Here is an 18,088-nt window from a genome sequence, read left to right as displayed (position 1 = left end):
GATTTCCTTCTTAATCTCATCTATAACCCATCTATCCTTCAGCATAAGGTTATTTAGCTTCCATGTTCTTGTATGGGTATGTAGATTCCTGTTGTTATTGAGTTTAACTTTTATTCCATGATAGTCTGAGAAGATGCAAGGAATAATTTCTATTTTTTTTTAATTTGCTGAGATTAGATTTGTGGCCCAGGATGTGGTCGATTTTTGAGTATGTTCCGTGGGCTGATGAGAAGAATATGTATTCAGTTTTGTTGGGATGAAATGTTCTGTAGATGTCTGTTAAATCCAGATGTTGAATGGTTAAGTTTAAATCTAAAATTTCTTTGGTTAGCTTCTTTTTGGAGGATCTATCCAGCACTGCTAAAGGGGTGTTAAAATCTCCAACTACTATGGAACTGGAGGAATTCAAGTTGCTCATGTCTGTTAGAGTTTCTCTTATAAATTGAGGTGCATTCTGGTTGGGTGCATAAATATTAATAATTGAAATCTCATCATATTGAGTATTACCTTTAACAAATATAAGGTGTCCATCCTTATCCTTCCTTACTTTTGTTGGTTTAAAGCCTATTGCATCTGTGACTAGGATTGCAACGCCTGCTTTTTTCTGCTTTCCATTTGCCTAGAGTATAGATGACCATCCCTTCACCTTCAGTCTACATTTGTCTTTTAATGTAAGATGAGATTCTTATATGCAGCAGATATCTGGCTTGAGTTTTTGTATCCACTTAGCCAACTGTGCCTCTTTAGAGGACAATTTAAACCATTCACATTAATTGAGAATATTGATAAGCCTTTCAAGAGTCCAGTGGACATTTTTAATCCTTTTGCGACTGTGGAAGTTGGAATTTGATCAAAATTTTCTGGGTGGGTTTACTTTTGTGGTGGAGGATTATGCTCGTCTTTATGAAGGATAGCTCCTGGAGAGCTGGTTTAGTTGTGGCAAATTTCTTCAACATATGAATGTCGTTAAAGTATTTAATTTCTCCATCATAAATGAAACTCAGTTTAGCTGGGTACATGATCCTGGGTTGAAAGTTATTTTGTTTTTGGAGATAAAAGTCGATGACCATCCTCTTCTAGCTTGAAAGGTTTCAGCAGAGATATCTGCAGTTATTCTAAGATTCTTCCCCTTGTAGGTGATGGTTTTCTTTCGTCTGGCTGCTTTCAGAATTTTCTCCTTCATATTAACTTTAGTGAAAATGTTTATGATATATCTGGGAGATGTTTTATACGGGTTGAGTCATGCTGGAGTTCTGAAACTGTCTGCTATCTGAATTTCAGAATCTCTTGGCATGTCTGGAAAGTTCTCCTTCATAATCTCATGGAGAAGAGACTCTGTGCCTTGTGAAGCCACTTCATCACTTTTGGGGATCCCTATAATACAAATATTGGTTTTCTTCATATTATCCCAGAGCTCTCTGAGAGAGTGATCTGTTTTTGCCCTCCATTTCTCTTCCTCTCTGAGAGTTTGGGAGCATTCAAAAGCTTTGTCTTCAATGTCAGAAACCTTTTCTTCTGCTTGCTCCATTCTGTTACTGCAGGATTCTACTGTGTTTCTCAGATCTTTGAGGGCTGCAACTTCTTGTCTCAATGTGTCAAAATCTTTGGTCATTTGGTCTTTGAATTTGGTCTTGTTGAATTCTTGAGACATCTTATGGGTTACTGCTTGGAATTCTAATTCAATCTTATTTGCTATCAAGATTCTAAATTCGATTTCTGACATCTCGGCTATTTGTTTGTGCATGAGGTCTTGTGCTGTGTCTTCCCCATTGATCCTTGGGGGAGTTGATCTACTCTGATTATTCATATTGCCAGAGTATTTCCTTTGATTTCATCTCATGATTGTTTTTCACCATTGCCTCTGGCTATCCTCAGAGTTGGGGTGGTGTCTCTCTGAGATTAGACCTGGGGGATCACTCTATTGTTGCTGGATCTTTGTAGGGATCGACCCTGTGTAGCTCTTCTGGGACTGCCCCAGCCAGGGAGTTCTGGTTGTGGGAGCAGCTCCAGAGTGTGACACCCTCAGATCCAGCAACATGGTGGGGGGGTGCACACGGTTCTGGGAGTGCTTGGCACCTGGTGACTTTGGCACAGAGAGCCCAAGGCTCCAACAGTCTCTGGCCAGGAGAAGGGCTCCAAGCAGAGGCAGGGAGGGCTCTGGAGGGCACACGGCTACCAGAGTCCCGGGCCAGACTAGCGGCTGGTGTGGAGGCAGGGAGGTTACAGGAGGGAGGATGCAGGGTTGCGCGGCTCCTGGAGTTCCTGTTCAGGGTGTGGGGAGGCCCAGTGGGAGGGTTAGCGGATCCCTGCACAGCTCTTCCAGAAGTGGGAGGGTCTTTTTTTTTTTTTTTTTTAAGTAGAGACAGGGTCTTGCTCTTATTCAGGCTGGTCTCAAACTTCTGGGCTCAATGGATCCTCCTACCTTATCCTCCCAAAGTTCTGGGATTACAGGCATGAGCCCCCACTCCCAGCCTATGCTTGCGATCTTTGAAAGGCAGAGAATCATCCCTAAATTCTTGGCAGCATTGATTTAAAATTAATGTTTGATAGGGGAACCAAGCTGAAATGAGCCAGTTGGGTGCATGGGTGTGTCCACTTTAATAAGAGGAATCACTGAGATCAGAAAGAATCTCCTTAGCTTCTCTCAAGATAAATTTAAGAATAGAGGCCTGGTATGAGAATATAATGGCGTTGGTTTTGGTTTGAATAGCAAGTCATTTCCTAATTCAGCCTTCAGCTCACATGTGCAGTCTAAGTCGGCCTTGATCAGACTCTGTCCAGCCCTCAGCCTTTTTTCACCCCTAGGACACAGATGGCAGATACCAGTGATGCTCTGGGGTTATGTGAGAGACAGTAAAGAAATAGAAAATTAAAAACAGAATAAAATCTAATGACATGGAGTTTCACTTAAAACAAAAATTGACTGAGTTCTGCCCAAAGAGGCTTGTTGTTTCCTGTGCCAGGAACTACTGTGCAGCCCAGCAGGAAGTGGCCCCAGCTGGTCACCTTACACCTCGGCTCACGGTTCATTTCACTTACTTAATGCAATCTGAGAACCTGCAAAAGGAACATGTTAGAAGGATGGAATAGCTTTTGTCTTGTTTTGTTTTGGGTTTTTTTTTTTTTTTGATAAATTTCTTTGAATCAAAACATTTGTTTTTACAAGGTGCCTAAAGTCCCAGAGAAACAGGACTTCTAGAGTTGCATGGTGAAGACATTTCTCTTTGTCACATAAATTAAGCCAAGACGCAACGTTGAATTATGTCTAGAGTTGAGTTATGTCTGCTTCCTTGGCTGTCCTGCTCCCATAATTTTAAACATGAAGAATTGTAGCCGTGCCCATGAATGGTCCAAAGCATTCTGAATTCCATAGAAGCTTCTCCTCAGGGCCCTGATCTGGGAGAGAGCTCATGGTGTTGGAGGGCGGGGCAGGAATGGGAGAAAAGGGATGTATTTAAGAAGCAAAATTGCGATTCACTCCTCAAGCAGAGGAATGAGTTCATTTTACTGGGTGACTTGGAGATGTGCAGGCTGAACAGCGGGATTTCCTAGTGCTGGCTCTGTGCGGCTCCTCACACGCTGTCTGTTTCCCCCCCTCCAGAGACCTCAGCATGAACAACATCAGCCATCTGCCCCCGAACCCACTGCCCAGCCTCCGCTTCCTCGAGGAGCTGTAAGTATCAACCCGAGTCTGGACACATCCAGGCAGCACTGGGCACATTCTCTAGCTTGTCTCTCGTACTTAACTGTGGGAACCAGATAAAAGGAGGTGGAAAACCTGCACTAACAATTTTGGCACATGAGGAAACACTTAGTTGGAGTGGTTGGGAGGGTTGGGTTGCTTATGATTCTGGAAATCAACTTATAAAAGAGTTTACCATAAGGCTACAACTTTCTAAGGTGAGACTGAGCCAAACAAATTAAAATTTTAAAACAAAGCCTGTTTAAAAGATCTGGATGGCTCTTTGGAAATAATTAAGCAGCAGGATATTAAAAGTTTGAATACTGGTTCGTGTTTATTAAAATAGCAAAGTGAAGCTATAATCAAAACCAAAACTGCTGGTTGGTTCACCTTGTCACAGGGAGAATTGAGTTCACATTGCAGTGTGCCAAAACTGCTGTCATGATCACTTTTAATTACTGTTTCCCGATTTGTCAATTTAGCTTCCCTTGAGCCTTCAACAGAAAACGGGAGATCTGCAGAGGACTTAGACTGGCCTCTCCCAAACCCACTGGAAAAAATAAATTAATTAATTAAAATTAAAAAGGAGGAAGCTAAAATTAGTTAATGATACACAGAGGAATTTTGATTAAGTCTAGTAATCACTTTCCAGAAGATGAAAAAGATCTATATAAACCAAAAATGTGCATTTAAAACTCCATTTGATCCTCATACCCTCTTGAGTGACAGGGACTCAGGCTCTGATGTGCCATCATGGCCCTGGGAGGAACTCTTGCACTATTAGTGGAGGAAATCCTCCAACTGTTGATTAAAGGAATTGTTTAGCCAGTGACCTCTGTTGCAAATACTTCCTTTATGAATCCTGAAGTCAGGCTCTAATTTGGGGACTGATTTAAATTGTGGATGCACCACATGATTCACCATGGGAGGTGGAAGGAATGTTCTGTCAGAACCAGATCACGCTGCATTGATCAGTTTTCCAAAAGGAGAATTGGTAGCTCAGTGGTTAGGGCATCAGCCACATGCTCCGGGTCTGGTGGGTTAGAACCCAGCACGGGCCTGCTAAACAAAAAAAAAAAAAAAAAAAAGCAGGGTGTTGTGGTGGGCGCCTATAGTCCCAGCTACTAGGGAGGCTGAGGCAAGAGAATCCCTTAAGCCCAAGAGTTTGAGGTTGCTGTGAGCTATGATGGCACTCTACCAAGGGCGACAAAGTGAGACTCTGTCTCAGTTTAAAAAAAAAAAAGTGGGGCCACACCTATGGTGCATCTTAGAATGGGTACAGGCAAAACTTACTAAATGCAGAATTCGAATGTCTTCATACGGTAACTAAGAAGATGCCATGAAGGCTATGTTAAACAGTTTGATGAAAATATTTCAGATTGTATATGAAACCAGCACATTGTACCCCTTGACTGCACTAAAGTACACAGCTATGATTTAATAATTTAAAAAAAGGAGAATATTCTTACATTTTTCCTCTCTGGAGTTTTGTCTATATTTATTTTGATGGAATTAAGATATGTTATTGTTTTACTAGTGAAATCATTGAAGTATGACCAAATTGTTTTGAAGGAGCATTGTGGGGAATTTTATGTTACTAGATTGCACCACAAGTCTTTATCATTCAGGGAATGGACTTTCATTCCAGGTTCCAGGCTCTTCTTTTCCCTCTTCTCTTTTTTCTCTGAGTTTTTCCATTGCTGGGACTTAACCTTCCAAATGGCTGGACCATGTGTGTCTTAGTCATGGCTGATAAGTAATAAATAATCGATACATTCTTCATAAATGACTGAATGAGAAAGAAATCCTGTGAGAAGAGCTTTTTATCTGTAGTCCATGTTAAGTACCTTAGGACAAAGTGACAGAGTTAATTGGTCAACATTTCTAAAGATTAAGTAATTTTCAAACATTAGGAATTCTTAAAATTACATCTTTCTCATTTCTCCCTCCCCTACCACAATTAAGATACAGAACTTAGCCTGTTCACACCCATCTGCCACAGTGTGCCCTTGCGTCCTTTTCTCCTTAATTTCCTTGTAATATCCCAGGGCAAAGTGCTCCCTTGCTCCCCCAGTACACCTCAACTTTAAACCACAAACTGAATCAATAAATAATTCATTTCTCCAAGGATTTTGTTCTTCCCTCAGTGACCCAACTCATTGAAAATAACTCTTCTTTCTTCATGAAATGACTGTTAATTCTGTTCCATGATCAGTATTTCAAACAATAATTGACAAAAATTATGAAAGGGGGAATGTGGGTAATAACCTTTTGAAAATGCTACTTTTCTGAATTGCCTTATTTTTATCTATCTGGAAATTTTATCAAGTATCTTGATCATAGAATCACAGAATTTCAGAAATAGCAAGAACCTGTAAAGCTCATTCCTTTCATTTTCTCATTCTGTTCTGGAACCCTCTCTGCTGAACTGGCTGACTTGCTGAATTGAAAATCAAGACCACTTGAGGTCGGCGCCTGTGGCTCAAAGAAGTAGGGCACCAGCCCCATATATCGGAGGTGGTGGGTTCAAATCAAACCCCAGCCAAAAACTGCAAAAAAAAAAAAAATCGAGACCACTTTCCCGTATAGAATTCTGTGTTGCATCCGACTGAAGTTTTGAAGATGTCATTATTCATTAAGTGGCAAAAGGCAACTCTGCTTGATTTATTCCTTTGTTCCCAAGGCTAAGTTTAGGAGATTTGAAGGTTTTATTTTTGTTCTTTACAATATCCCTTTAGCAGAGCATTTTGATTATGTCTTTATTATGCTACTGGTCACTCTGTGATATTTAGCTATGCTTGCATCTGTATTCTCTTTTAGAGTATAAGATCTTAGAAAATAATAAGTACTGTGTATAATGTATAACACTGAACAGCTCACTTTGTACCAGTCACCGTTCAAAGTGCTTCACACACCATCCCACTGAATTCTCGTAATAGCCCCATAAATGTAGGTATTATTATTGTTCCAAATTAACAGATAAGAAATCTGAAGTATAGAGAAAATAAGGAACTTACCCAAGATAATAGGGTTGGTAAGTATCAGGGCTAAGATTCAAACCTAAGTCAAAACTAAGATTCAAAATGACTGTCAAAGCTGGGCTTAGAGCGTGGTGGGGAGTGAGGAACTGTGTACGAGGCACCTGCACTTGGCTTTTCCCCAGGAGGACCCAGCACAACAGTCTCACGGTGCCGTGACAGTTGAACACTTCTCAGTGTTGTGACCTGAGTTGTGTAATGATCACCTGTATGTATGTGTGTCCCCGTATGTGTCTGAAGGAGGAAATGAGAGAATAAGAAAGCCAGAAAGAGCTGCCTACCCAGGAGGGAGAAGTTGGAGACGCCGTTATCAGTCCACTACCATCATGTTAGAAAAGTTAACATCAGAAATCTCAAGGGCGCATTTTGCCAATCCAGCATTTTTCAACACGTAGAAAAGCAAATAAAATATTTTTACATATAAATATATATGCTTAAGCACCATGTTTTATGTAATATTTTTCTTGAACTAACAAATGACCACGTGCACAGCTACCCTGTTTCCCCGAAAATAAGACATCCTCCAAAAATAAGACCTACTTACAGGAAAGATAAGACATTCCCTGAAAATAAGACCTAGAGCATCTTTGGGAGCACACCTTAAAATAAGACACTGTCTTATTTTCTGGGAATCAGGGTAGATATAGATGTTTAGGGATCCGCCTGCATGTGTGTGATGATTAGGGCACTGTTTGACATGGAAAGTCTTTCATTCAGCTTATTCAACTCATCTCTGTGCCTTATCACCTCGTAAAGTGAATAGGAAACTGCTACGGATACTAACAACAGTACTAATAAAACCTCTATGACAAAACTCTGTCTGAAGAAAGCCAACCTTCTGTGCTTCCCCTTAGCTCTGATTACCCAATATATTATTTACTCTCATTTAATTCATTTATCTATCTAATAAACAGGGAAGATAACTGTGGTTTATTCCTCGCCCGTTGCTGGACCTTAACAGAAGTGCCATAGTTCGAAATCCTGTAAGAATCAGTAAAGGCCCAGAGACAGTCCTGACGATGTTTACAAACATGTAACTGCAGAGAGTGACTGCCTGGAGCAGTGACTGCCTGGTATTTAAGAAGAACTGAAGCCCCTGCAGAAAACAGTCTTCCTCTCTCCCTCTCATTCTGGAGCACCTACCACCTGTGCTGCAAGTTTTGGAACATTCGGGTTTTGTTTATTTTGCTTCTTTTTTTAATGACCCATCAAGGTGGCCAGACATGCACAGGCCAGTCCTCCTGCTGGTGGGCAAGCACAAAGAAAAGGAAAGTCTTTTCCTTCTTTTTCCTGTGCAGAAAAACAAACAAAACAGGTCTAAATGCAGGCAGACTGTGCTTTGTGCAAAGACCACTCAGTATCTTGATCCAGAAGCTCAGGAATCCCCTCCTGGTTCTGCCACTTACTACCTGATAACCTAGTTAACCTCGCCGGGCCTCACAGGAAAATGGAGAGAGCCGCCCTGCCTGTCTACCAAGGCGCTTCTCAAGAGCAAATGAAATGAGGATGAACGAACTTCAGTCAACTGTAATTTATATATTGAGTTATAGTAATGAAATGAAAACACCTTCAAAAAGATTCTAACCTCCTTTCCTGTTTCAGAAGCTTGACTTGGCAGGAATCCCAGGGATCTGGGACTCGGGGAGGAGCAGCCGTTTCCTGAGCGTTAGTGGATAGAGGTGATGATGGCGATAGTTCTTTACCAGATTCTAACCACCTGAGAGCCACTGAGTCTCTCTCCAACACCACCTATCCCAGCCCAGTTTGTTCACTTCTAAGGACTTCATGTTATGCTTGCTGTGGGGAGAAATAAAAGACCCTGGCTGGGGTCAGGGGCTCACCCCTATAATCCCAGCATCTGGGAGGCCAAGGCAGGTGGATCACTAGAGCTCAGGATTGGAGAGCACTGAGCAAGAGCGAGGCCCTGTCTCTACTAACAATAGAAAACCTAGCCGGGCGTTATGGTAGGTGTCTCAGCTATTCGGGAGGCTGAGGCAAGAGGATTGCTCAAACCCAGGAGGTTGATGTTGCTGTGAGCAGTGACACCACAGCACTCTACCCAGTGTGACAAAGTGAGACTGTCTCAGAAAAAAAAAAAAAGAAGATCGTCTATCTGGCACATCAGAGTGCGGTCCAGATGTCAGGCACTCGTGGCAGATGGCCGCTGAGGCGACTTGTACATGCCAACTGCTAGCATCTGCGAGTTATATTAAACTCACACTGGTAGTCTGATTAAACCAGAGGAGAAAGGAATTGTTACCCTTTTAAACACTCCAAGTTAAAGGCCTTTATTTCCGAGTAGCATTTTAAAATCTCCCCAGATTCCACTGCTATTGGAATCAAATACTTGATTTAGAAAAGAAACATGAGAAGCTCTGAGGAGGTCTGTTTTCAAGTTAGTATTGTTACCTGGAACTGTTTGCTCATATTGTGGTTGGCCTTGAAGAATCTCCATATAAATAGTAGATATCTATTATTACAGATGAAAGTTGTAATGAGAGATAACACAAACTTCCTGAAAGCAGAGTCTATGCTTGTTACTTCTGCTCCTTACACGTTACTGGAAATAGTGAGCACTCAGTCCTGCCTGTCTTTGGAGATTAGTTTTCTGAGGATCAAATGAAGTGATGATGGAGGAACTTTGGTAAACTATAATTCACAGACTGAGTTGTGTTTGTAAAAGGAAAACACCTTCACGCCACAGATAATGTCCTTGTCCTTGGCCTCTCAGTGATCAGGCTCCTGCCTTCACAGATCGGTGATTGATTACAAATGCTGCCTCCTTAAATCTCCAGTGTTATTTCATGGCAATTACTTTGGTTCTCTTCCAAATGACTGCCCTTATAGCTGGATACGGACGTTTAGACATCTGTCATTGGGTAAGTGTGTGCCTGTGTGTCTCTTGTCATGACAATTTAGGGCACTGTTCTGAAAGTGCCCTCCCTGTGTCTCCTCTTCTTTTTCCCCTCAGAATTCTAATTCTTCTCTATCCTCAACTCCTACAAAATGTAGATCTTCTCCAAATTTTTCCTCTTAATTTTGCTGTCTCCTTTTCCCAGTACTCCTCACTCCCTCTATCCAACACATATTTATGGAGCCACTGGGAACATAAAATCAAATAAGAATTACCAGATTTGTTTCGGCTGTACCCATTTTAAGATGCACCGTAGGTGTGGCCCCATCCATTACCCTCCTTCCACCATAACCTCCCCACTCCCTTCCCCTTCCTTGGCCCTTTCCTCATAGTCTTGTGCTATAGTTGGGTTATAGCCTTCATGTGAAAGCTATAAATTAGCTTCATAGTAGGGCTGAGTACTAATGTATGATTTTAAAATAAAAATAAATTAATTAATTAAAAAAAAAGAATTATCAGATTTGTTTTATTCATTCATTCAACCCCTGCCCTTGGGGAGCTTACAGTCTGGTGGAGGAGACATAGAATAAGCAAGAAAACAACCTGTGTGATATTGGCTAACTGTGGCAAAAGCCATGAAGAACACAAACATGGATAAGATAAAGAATAAGTAACAGCAGGTGACAAAGGGAGGAAGGCTCTAAGGTGACATCTAAACTGACATCAGGAGGCCAAGGGACAGTTGGGGTCCTAGAGCTGGTCCAGGGTTCCGGGCAGCAGAGCAGCGTGGGGAGAGGCGCTGCAGTACAAAGAATGTGATGGGTTTGCTGTGGTGAAGGACAACGCGAGGGAACAGCAGCTTTGGCGCAAATGCAAGCTTGCTCCTGTAATTTTTTTTTTTTTTATTAAATCACAGCTGTGTGCATTAATGCATTAATGCCATAGCAAATGAGCTTTCATATGAAAGCTATAAATTAGTTTCATAGTAGGGCTGACTATATTGGATACTTTTTCTTCCATTCTTGAGATACTTTACTAAGAAGAATATGTTCCAGCTCCATCCATGTAAACATGAAAGAGGTGAAGTCTTCATCTTTCTTTAAGGCTGCATAATATTCCATGGTGTACATATACCACAATTTATTAATCCATTCGTGGATCGATGGGCGCTTGGGCTTTTTCCATGACTTAGCAATTATGAATTGGGCTGCAGTAAACATTCTGGTACAAATATCTTTGTTATAATGTGATTTTTGGTCTTCTGGGTATCTGCCATTCAATCCTATAATTGCTCCTGTAATGTTTCGGAAAACAAGAAACAGGCTACATCTCAGATTGGCATATAGCAAATGAGCTTTATTTGGGACCACCTTATATAGTCGAGCAGTCATGTACACTCCATTAATCTATAATCAAAGAATTTTCCTTCTTAACAATTCTTAGCTAATTTTAACTTTGCTTGAGGACATCAATTCTAAAAATCAACAATATCTATTCAAAACATCCCTTCTTACATTATTTACGGACATGCTATCTGTAAAAATCAGAAACTTGGGGGGATAATACTCAGGATTTCCACGTGCCCAGTGAGATTTAACAGACAAGCTTTATGGTTCTGTTTATCCACAGAGCTTGAAGCTATACAGCTGTTAAGACAATGTTTTTCTCACATCGTCAACCTCTGGGTTGTATCTCCAGCAGGCAGGCTCTTAACCTGTGACCTTATCTGGGCTTAACTACTGCATCATAAAGTCACTGCGAATGGAATTTTATCTTCCTATTTTGCAGGCCCTATATGCTGACCAAGGCAGCTGGCTTTGAGCTACTGTGTTAGCAAAATCATTTCAACTCGCCTTTCCCTGCCTCAATGGCACACATGTGGGAATTTATCCCACAGGGTTTCTGGATCTCCAGGCAGATCAGTGCGGCTGGAGCAGAGTGGGACAGTGGGGAAGTGACATGGATGCAGTTGGGGGGCTGGGGGCAGATCATTCAGGGCCAATCAGGATGAGTTTAGAATTCATATAAGAGTGATGGGAAGCCATTGGAGGGTTCTATGCAGCTAGTGAAACAATAGGATTTACGATTTTAAAAGATTTCTCTGATTTCTGTATGCAAAAGGGATTGCATAATTATGAAAACAGACCCAGTAGGAAGCTACTGTAGATGCCTAGGCAAGAAACCTATGACTTGGAACTATTTCTACTGTGTAGATGACCCCCTCATATGTGTTTCTAGACCACATCTCTTTAGAATGTGAGATCACTGGTTCTCAGTGTGGGGTCCCTGGAGGACAGCATTGGCACCACCTTGTTATTTATTATTTATCTAAACTTACTCTTTGAGTTTATTAAAAATACAAATTCACATGCTCCACCCCAACCTAGTGAAATGGGAACTCTGGGAATTGGACCATGGAAACTGCCTTTAACAAGCTTTTTCCAGAAGATCCTGATGCATGGTGAGAACCACTGCTCACTCCAGCCTGCTGGTCTTGACATCTAGTGACCTCAGGATATGTGGAGTGGTTCGTTAAACCATACATTGTTGGGCCCCACCATAGAGCTTTGAAGTTTCCTTAGCAGGTTGGAGGTTGGGGACAAAAACATCAAGAATTTGCATTTGTAAGAAATTGCAAATAGGTAGGTTAGCAAATGATTTGAGAATCCCCAACTATGTAAGAGACGCCTCTACCCACCACCTTAGCAACACTTTATTTATTTTTTTTTTTATTAAATCATAACTGTATACATTGATATGATCCTGGGGCATCATACACTCGCTTCACAAACCATTTGACACATTTTTATCACAGTGGTTAACATAGCCTTTCTGGTGTTATCTCAGTTACTGTGCCAAAACATTTACACTCTACATTTACCATAAACTCAATGTGTGCAGAAGCAGATTCGCTGGAGCGCCGCCCCCGCCACACATTTACTCCTGTCTCTGCTGCCACAGGCGTCCTCACTCTCCCCACAGTCCCTGCTCTGTCTGTCTCTCCTTTCCTAGCCATCATTTTTCTTTCATCTCTAGCCAATTTTCAACTGCAAAGCTCATAATACTCCACTGTTTTTCTCATTTGTTCATTCTCTTCTCTTCACCAGTTATTTCAGGTTCTTCACTGTTTTTTTCTTTTTGGAGACAGAGGGTGTCACTCTGTCATCTAGGCTAGATTGGCGATGGCATTACCATGGCCTCACAGTAACTTCCAATTCTTGAGCTAAGTGATCCTCTTGCCTCCTTCCCCTGAGTAGCTGCAGTTTTTTCCTAATGTATTTGTAAAGACCGCATCTCGTCATGTTACCCAAGATGGTTGAACTCCTGGCCTCAAGCACTCCTCCCTTCTCGGCCTCCCAAAGTGCTGGGTTTACAGGCATGAGCCGCCATGTCTACCCCAGGCTCTTCTGGTCTCATCTGGGTAACTGTTAAAAGCCATTAACTAATCAGCTCTTCTAATTCATGGAGACTGTGAAGGTCTCCACATGATCGTGTAAATTTTTAACAGCGAGAGCTCCTTCAAAGTTTCCCATCCTTGAGTGTGTACTTGGAACAATTTTTAAAACTACTAATGACCAGGGCTTATCCCCACAGATTCTGATTTCATGGGTCTCAGTGGCGACTCAAACTTTTTACCTTAAGAAAAATCAGTAGCTTTATTTTTCCTCAATATTCGGTTAGAAAATCAGTCTGAAAAGAGGTGTCATGAACTAGACTAGAGGACTCAAAGCAAAATCGAGAGCTCTGTGCCAGTAAGAGCAAGTACATGAAGGGAGCGCTCAGCCCCAGGCCCGGCAGTCTAGGACCTCCCGGCAGAGGGGCAGCCAGATCTTGGAGGACTTCTGAGTTCAGCTGAGGGATGGTGCAGATCTTCAGGAGTTTGCTGCTTCCGTATTTGTTCTTGACGGTGATGAATTTAGTTAAGTTTTCATTTACATTCACCACAGATTTGGCCACGTGCTGCCTCACTTCCAGGACTTTATTTTCTGCATATCTCATGTAATATGGCTGCTCTAAGTTCCATTTGCCTTGACCTAGAAGCTCCTGAGATGCACAGGAAGCAGCTGCTGCCGCCTGGAAGGGTGATAACACACCATGTCGTCGGCAGTGAGAGTCACTCTGTCAGCTGCTTGACATCACCCTCACCGGCCTTCAGGGCTCACCCTAAAAAGTGCGGTGGCAAGGGCTGACCCAGCTCAAATTTCAATTCTTTCAATATTAGAGTTTCCATTTCTCAGATTTGGGAAACGGTATAAGTAATTGTCTGTGATGGAAGTGAAGTCTTCAATAATTGGAGAAAATATCTCCTCATTCTTGGAAGCCAAGAGCACAGTGGTAATCCCACTTGAAGCTTTTTAAAAATATGAGACTGGCCAAGCCTGTAAGAAGCCATGCAAAGCTGTCCACAGTAGTGACGGGGGCGTGCTTCCCCTAACCCAGAAGCAGAACTTGCACTGGCCAGTCTGCCGGGGTGGCACACACATGGCCATTTATATCTCTTCCATCTGAGAATGAGGCTTACAGATTGCAGAGCCTCAGGCTGCAGAGGTATTGGGAAATGTCCTTCACATGGTCACTGTAGCGCTGAGGATTCTCCCAATCTGTGTAATCAATGCCCTTGATTTTGCCGAGCCAGGCATCAGAAAAAGCCTGGCCGAGGTGCTTCTCCTTTGTGGTGACACCCCCAGGCGTGGGAGAGGGGCTCTTTGGAGTCAGCACTTGGTCTTGCTGGTTCCACGGGAGCTGCAGGTTCAGCTGTTGGTCGACACTGGTGTCTGGGCGGGTTGAGCTGCTACTCCGGGGTCCAGGCTTCCTCAGCTACTCCTGCTGCTTTGTCACTGTTTCCAGTTTCCTCTAAAACTGACGCCTCAGACTCTCTGACTCTGACATTTAGAATTAACTCCTGTGACAATATTCTCCAAATCACAGGACACCTTGCAAAACTCTTTTGAGTGTTCAAGTGGGCCTGGAAGAGAATTTCAGAGCTTCACAAATCAATGATTATTCTTTAGACAGCACCCACATCACTTTGTTAGAGATCGGGGTTGGGGGGCTGCACAGCAGCACCGGGAGGCACAGAGCAGGGGTGTCAACCCCGCCCAGGGAAAGACACAGCCCTGATAGGGAGGTACCACCGTCCACGGCATGTTTAGGGCTATTTGCCCCTGGGTAGAGTGCTGTGGTGTCGTAGCTCACAGCAACCCCAACCTCTTGGGCTCAAGTAATCCTCTTGCCTCAGCCTCCCAAGTAGCTGGGACCACAGGCACCCCCCCACCACACGTGGCTAATTTTTTTATTTTGATTTTGATTAACAAGAATATTTTATTTCTATCAATTATGCAAATGAGAACAAGGCATTTTTAAGGTTTTCCCAATTCACACATTAATTCAGAATATATCAAACAATTTGAATAAAAATGATCTAGAGGCATATCTTAGAAAGTGTGTTACAGCTGCTATGGTTTGACTGTGCCCCCAAAAAGCACATGTTGGAACCTTAATTCCCATTGCAACAGTGTTGGGAGGTGAGTCCTGGTGGTTAGGTCATGACGGCACCACCTCCAGGAATGGATTAATGCCAAATATAAAAAGGGATGAGGCTTCTACTTCAATCTCTTGCCTCTCACTTTCTCTTCTACTTCAGGGGATGGAGCAGCATGAAGGCCTTTTTTAATTTTTAGTAGAGACGAGGTCTTGCTCATGCTCAGGCTGGTCTCAAATTCCTGAGCTCAAGCAATTCACCTGCCTCAGCCTCCCAGAGTGCTGGGATCACAGACATGAGCCACTGCACCCAGCACGTCAGACACTTTTTTTAAGTTCTACAGATGGACTGAGAACTGCTGAATGTATGAAAGCGTCACAGGAGAGGAAGACAGGGCTCATCAGCTGACTGAACACAGGGACTAAAGGAGAGGTTCTGAGGTGAGAGATGGCTCCTGAGGAAGGTTGTGAGGTGAGGGCTGGGAGATTGACAAGGCTCAGAAATAAGTAATTCAAGAGGATTAACTGACTTTGCAGGCAAGAGGACGCCCATTTCTGGATATATAAAGTGCAACATGCCAGCAGAACATCCCAATGGGAATGTCAGTAGCACTGCTGGAGTCATGGGTCTGTTCTAGAGGGGATGATGGGGAGTGGTTTACAGAGAGGTGGTAGTTGAAGGTGCTGGAATGGGTGAGGACTTTGAGGGAGCGTGTAGCCTCCGTGATTTCCAGTTGTCCACCTAGGTTATAATCACTGGGGCAGTTTACTATAAATGCAGATTCCCAAATCCTTCTCCCAGAAATTCTGCTTCACTGGGCTGGGATTTGAGTTTGGGGATATGAATGTTGGGGGCTCTCAAAGTGATGATAGCACACTAAAACTTGAGCAGAGTTAGAGCAGAAAAATAGAACAGTTATGAGGCCAGAAACTTGAAGAACATCTGTGTTTGGAAGATGAAAAATGAGGAGAAGCTAGCAAGAAGAAAAACTGACGGCCACCAAGTGTGAGAGTAGTGAGCTTGTGCTGGCTTTGGAAGGCAGGGGGGCAGCTGCAGTAAGAAGCAGTGAAGGGAACTTTCCTCTCCAGTGCCTGAGGGAATGCAGCCGTTGTATCTTTGTGTTTTTTCTGGTTTCGTTTGGTTTCTCCTAACCAAGCTAAACTCCAGACCAACCTCCTTTAACCAAAGTAATGGTGAAAACCTCAAGTTTTAGAGTCAAAATGCTATGTTTGAACTAAATTTTCTGATGTAAACTTTTAAAGGTGTGAGTGAAATAACCTCTCTTTGGCTCACTTTGTCATCTACAGAAAGGGAATAACAACATCAATTATTTAATATGATTGTTATAATTAATTAGCACCATGTATATAAAGTACTTAACATTGTGACTATATTTAAAAATTATTTAATAAATGGTAGCTACTATGTATATGCCCAAAGCACCACATGTGGCATATTGAAAGTGCTTAAAGAAATGGCTAAATTTATTTATTTATTTTATTTTTTATTTTTTTAGAGACAGAGTCTCATTTTGTCGCCATCAGTAGAGTGCTGTGGTGTCACAGCTCACAGCAACCTCCAGCTCTTGGGCTTAGGTGATTCTCTTGCCTCAGCCTCTCAAGTAGCTGGGACCACAGGCGCCCACCACAATACCCGCTCCACCTCAGGGCTTCTGCTCAACTGCTGCCTCCCCGTGACAACTGCATGGCCCAAACCTCTGCTGATGCCCCTCAGCAGACAGACTTCCCTCCACAAACTCCATCCATTGCTCCCCATCCCTTTGCCTTGATTTTTCTTCTTCCAATAGACAACTATTTTAAATTGCACACGAAATTTATGGACAACCTGTATAAAGGTGAAATTGCTGCGTAAAATCATTTGGCATTTTCTCCAACAGTTATACATAGAAACACCATATTACCCAAGAATTCCACTACTAGATACATACCCAAATGATGGAGAACAGGGACTCAAACATTTATTTGTACACTAATGTTCATAGCCTACACTGTTCACTACAGCCAAAGGATGAGAAAATACAACTGTCCTATGGGAGTGTACAACCTGAGGCCCGTGGGCCACATGTGGGTTATGTCTTGCTTATCTCTGATGTCAGATATTGCAAAAATTATGCGTGGACTTTTTTTTTTTTTGCTTGTTAGCTTTCAATAATGTTTATATATTTATTGCGTTCCAATGTGCAGCAGAGAAGAAAAGAGGTTGGACACCCCTAAATGGTACATTGTTCAGCCACAAAAAGGAATGCAACTTTGATATGTAACATAACATGGCTGGACGTTGCAGATATTATGTTTATTGAAATAAGGCAGACACCAAAGGAAGATATTATATGATTCCACTTCTATGAGATACCTAGGAAAAGCAAGTTCATAGAGATAGAATTTGTGATTGAAATTACCAAGGCTTGGGAACAGGGGGAGGGATCTTGCTAATTGGGTATGGAATTTTTGTGGGAAATAATCAAAAGATTTGAAGACAGACACTGGTGTTTTTTATACGACATTGTGAATATATGTATTTAATACTATTTCTATATGTACAAATGGTTAATACAATAAATATTATGTCTTATCTATTTCACCACAATAAAAAATATATACATAGCCAAGCCCAGAAAATAAGATAGCTTGAAATAATGATAAAGCATATTTCTTCTTAATTTAGAGTGATTGCTCAAAAAACAGCAATTTGCAATGCCCGTGATAGTTCACCAACGATGAGCTAAAGATACAAAGATGAAAGGAAATTAAAGCAAAGACAACGAACATTGACGATTGAACAGCTTTAAAAAACGTGATCCTTCAAGGCCAGAGTCTAGTAGGCAGGTGTGATATAGCCTCCTCTTTCTCTCTGGCAAGGTTTACCAGCCTTCTCAACTAAATAATCCTTCAATCATTGACTTGTTTGCAGAGGATACCACAGGGGTCCATCCCGGGTCAGTTATTTATTCAAAACAGATTTAAGAGCTGTGGGACAGCTCAGTTCCATGAAGCCATCCCCCAGAGCCCAGC

General features: G+C 42.2%; 1 protein-coding gene across 3 annotated transcripts in view; it reads left to right on the top strand.

Annotated features, from left to right (window-relative positions):
• LGR5 (leucine rich repeat containing G protein-coupled receptor 5) overlaps positions 1–18,088 on the top strand; it is a 159,288-nt gene that overhangs the window by 72,454 nt on the left and 68,746 nt on the right. For all 3 annotated transcript variants that reach the window (XM_053586671.1, XM_053586672.1, XM_053586670.1), the window contains exon 2: positions 3,602–3,673. In XM_053586671.1, the coding sequence (XP_053442646.1) occupies positions 3,602–3,673 (72 nt within the window). The remainder of the gene's footprint in view (positions 1–3,601; positions 3,674–18,088) is intronic.

This window comes from Nycticebus coucang, chromosome 3, assembly GCF_027406575.1.
Source record: "Nycticebus coucang isolate mNycCou1 chromosome 3, mNycCou1.pri, whole genome shotgun sequence".
NCBI lineage: Eukaryota > Metazoa > Chordata > Mammalia > Primates > Lorisidae > Nycticebus > Nycticebus coucang.
This window is presented reverse-complemented; position numbering and strand designations above follow the sequence as displayed.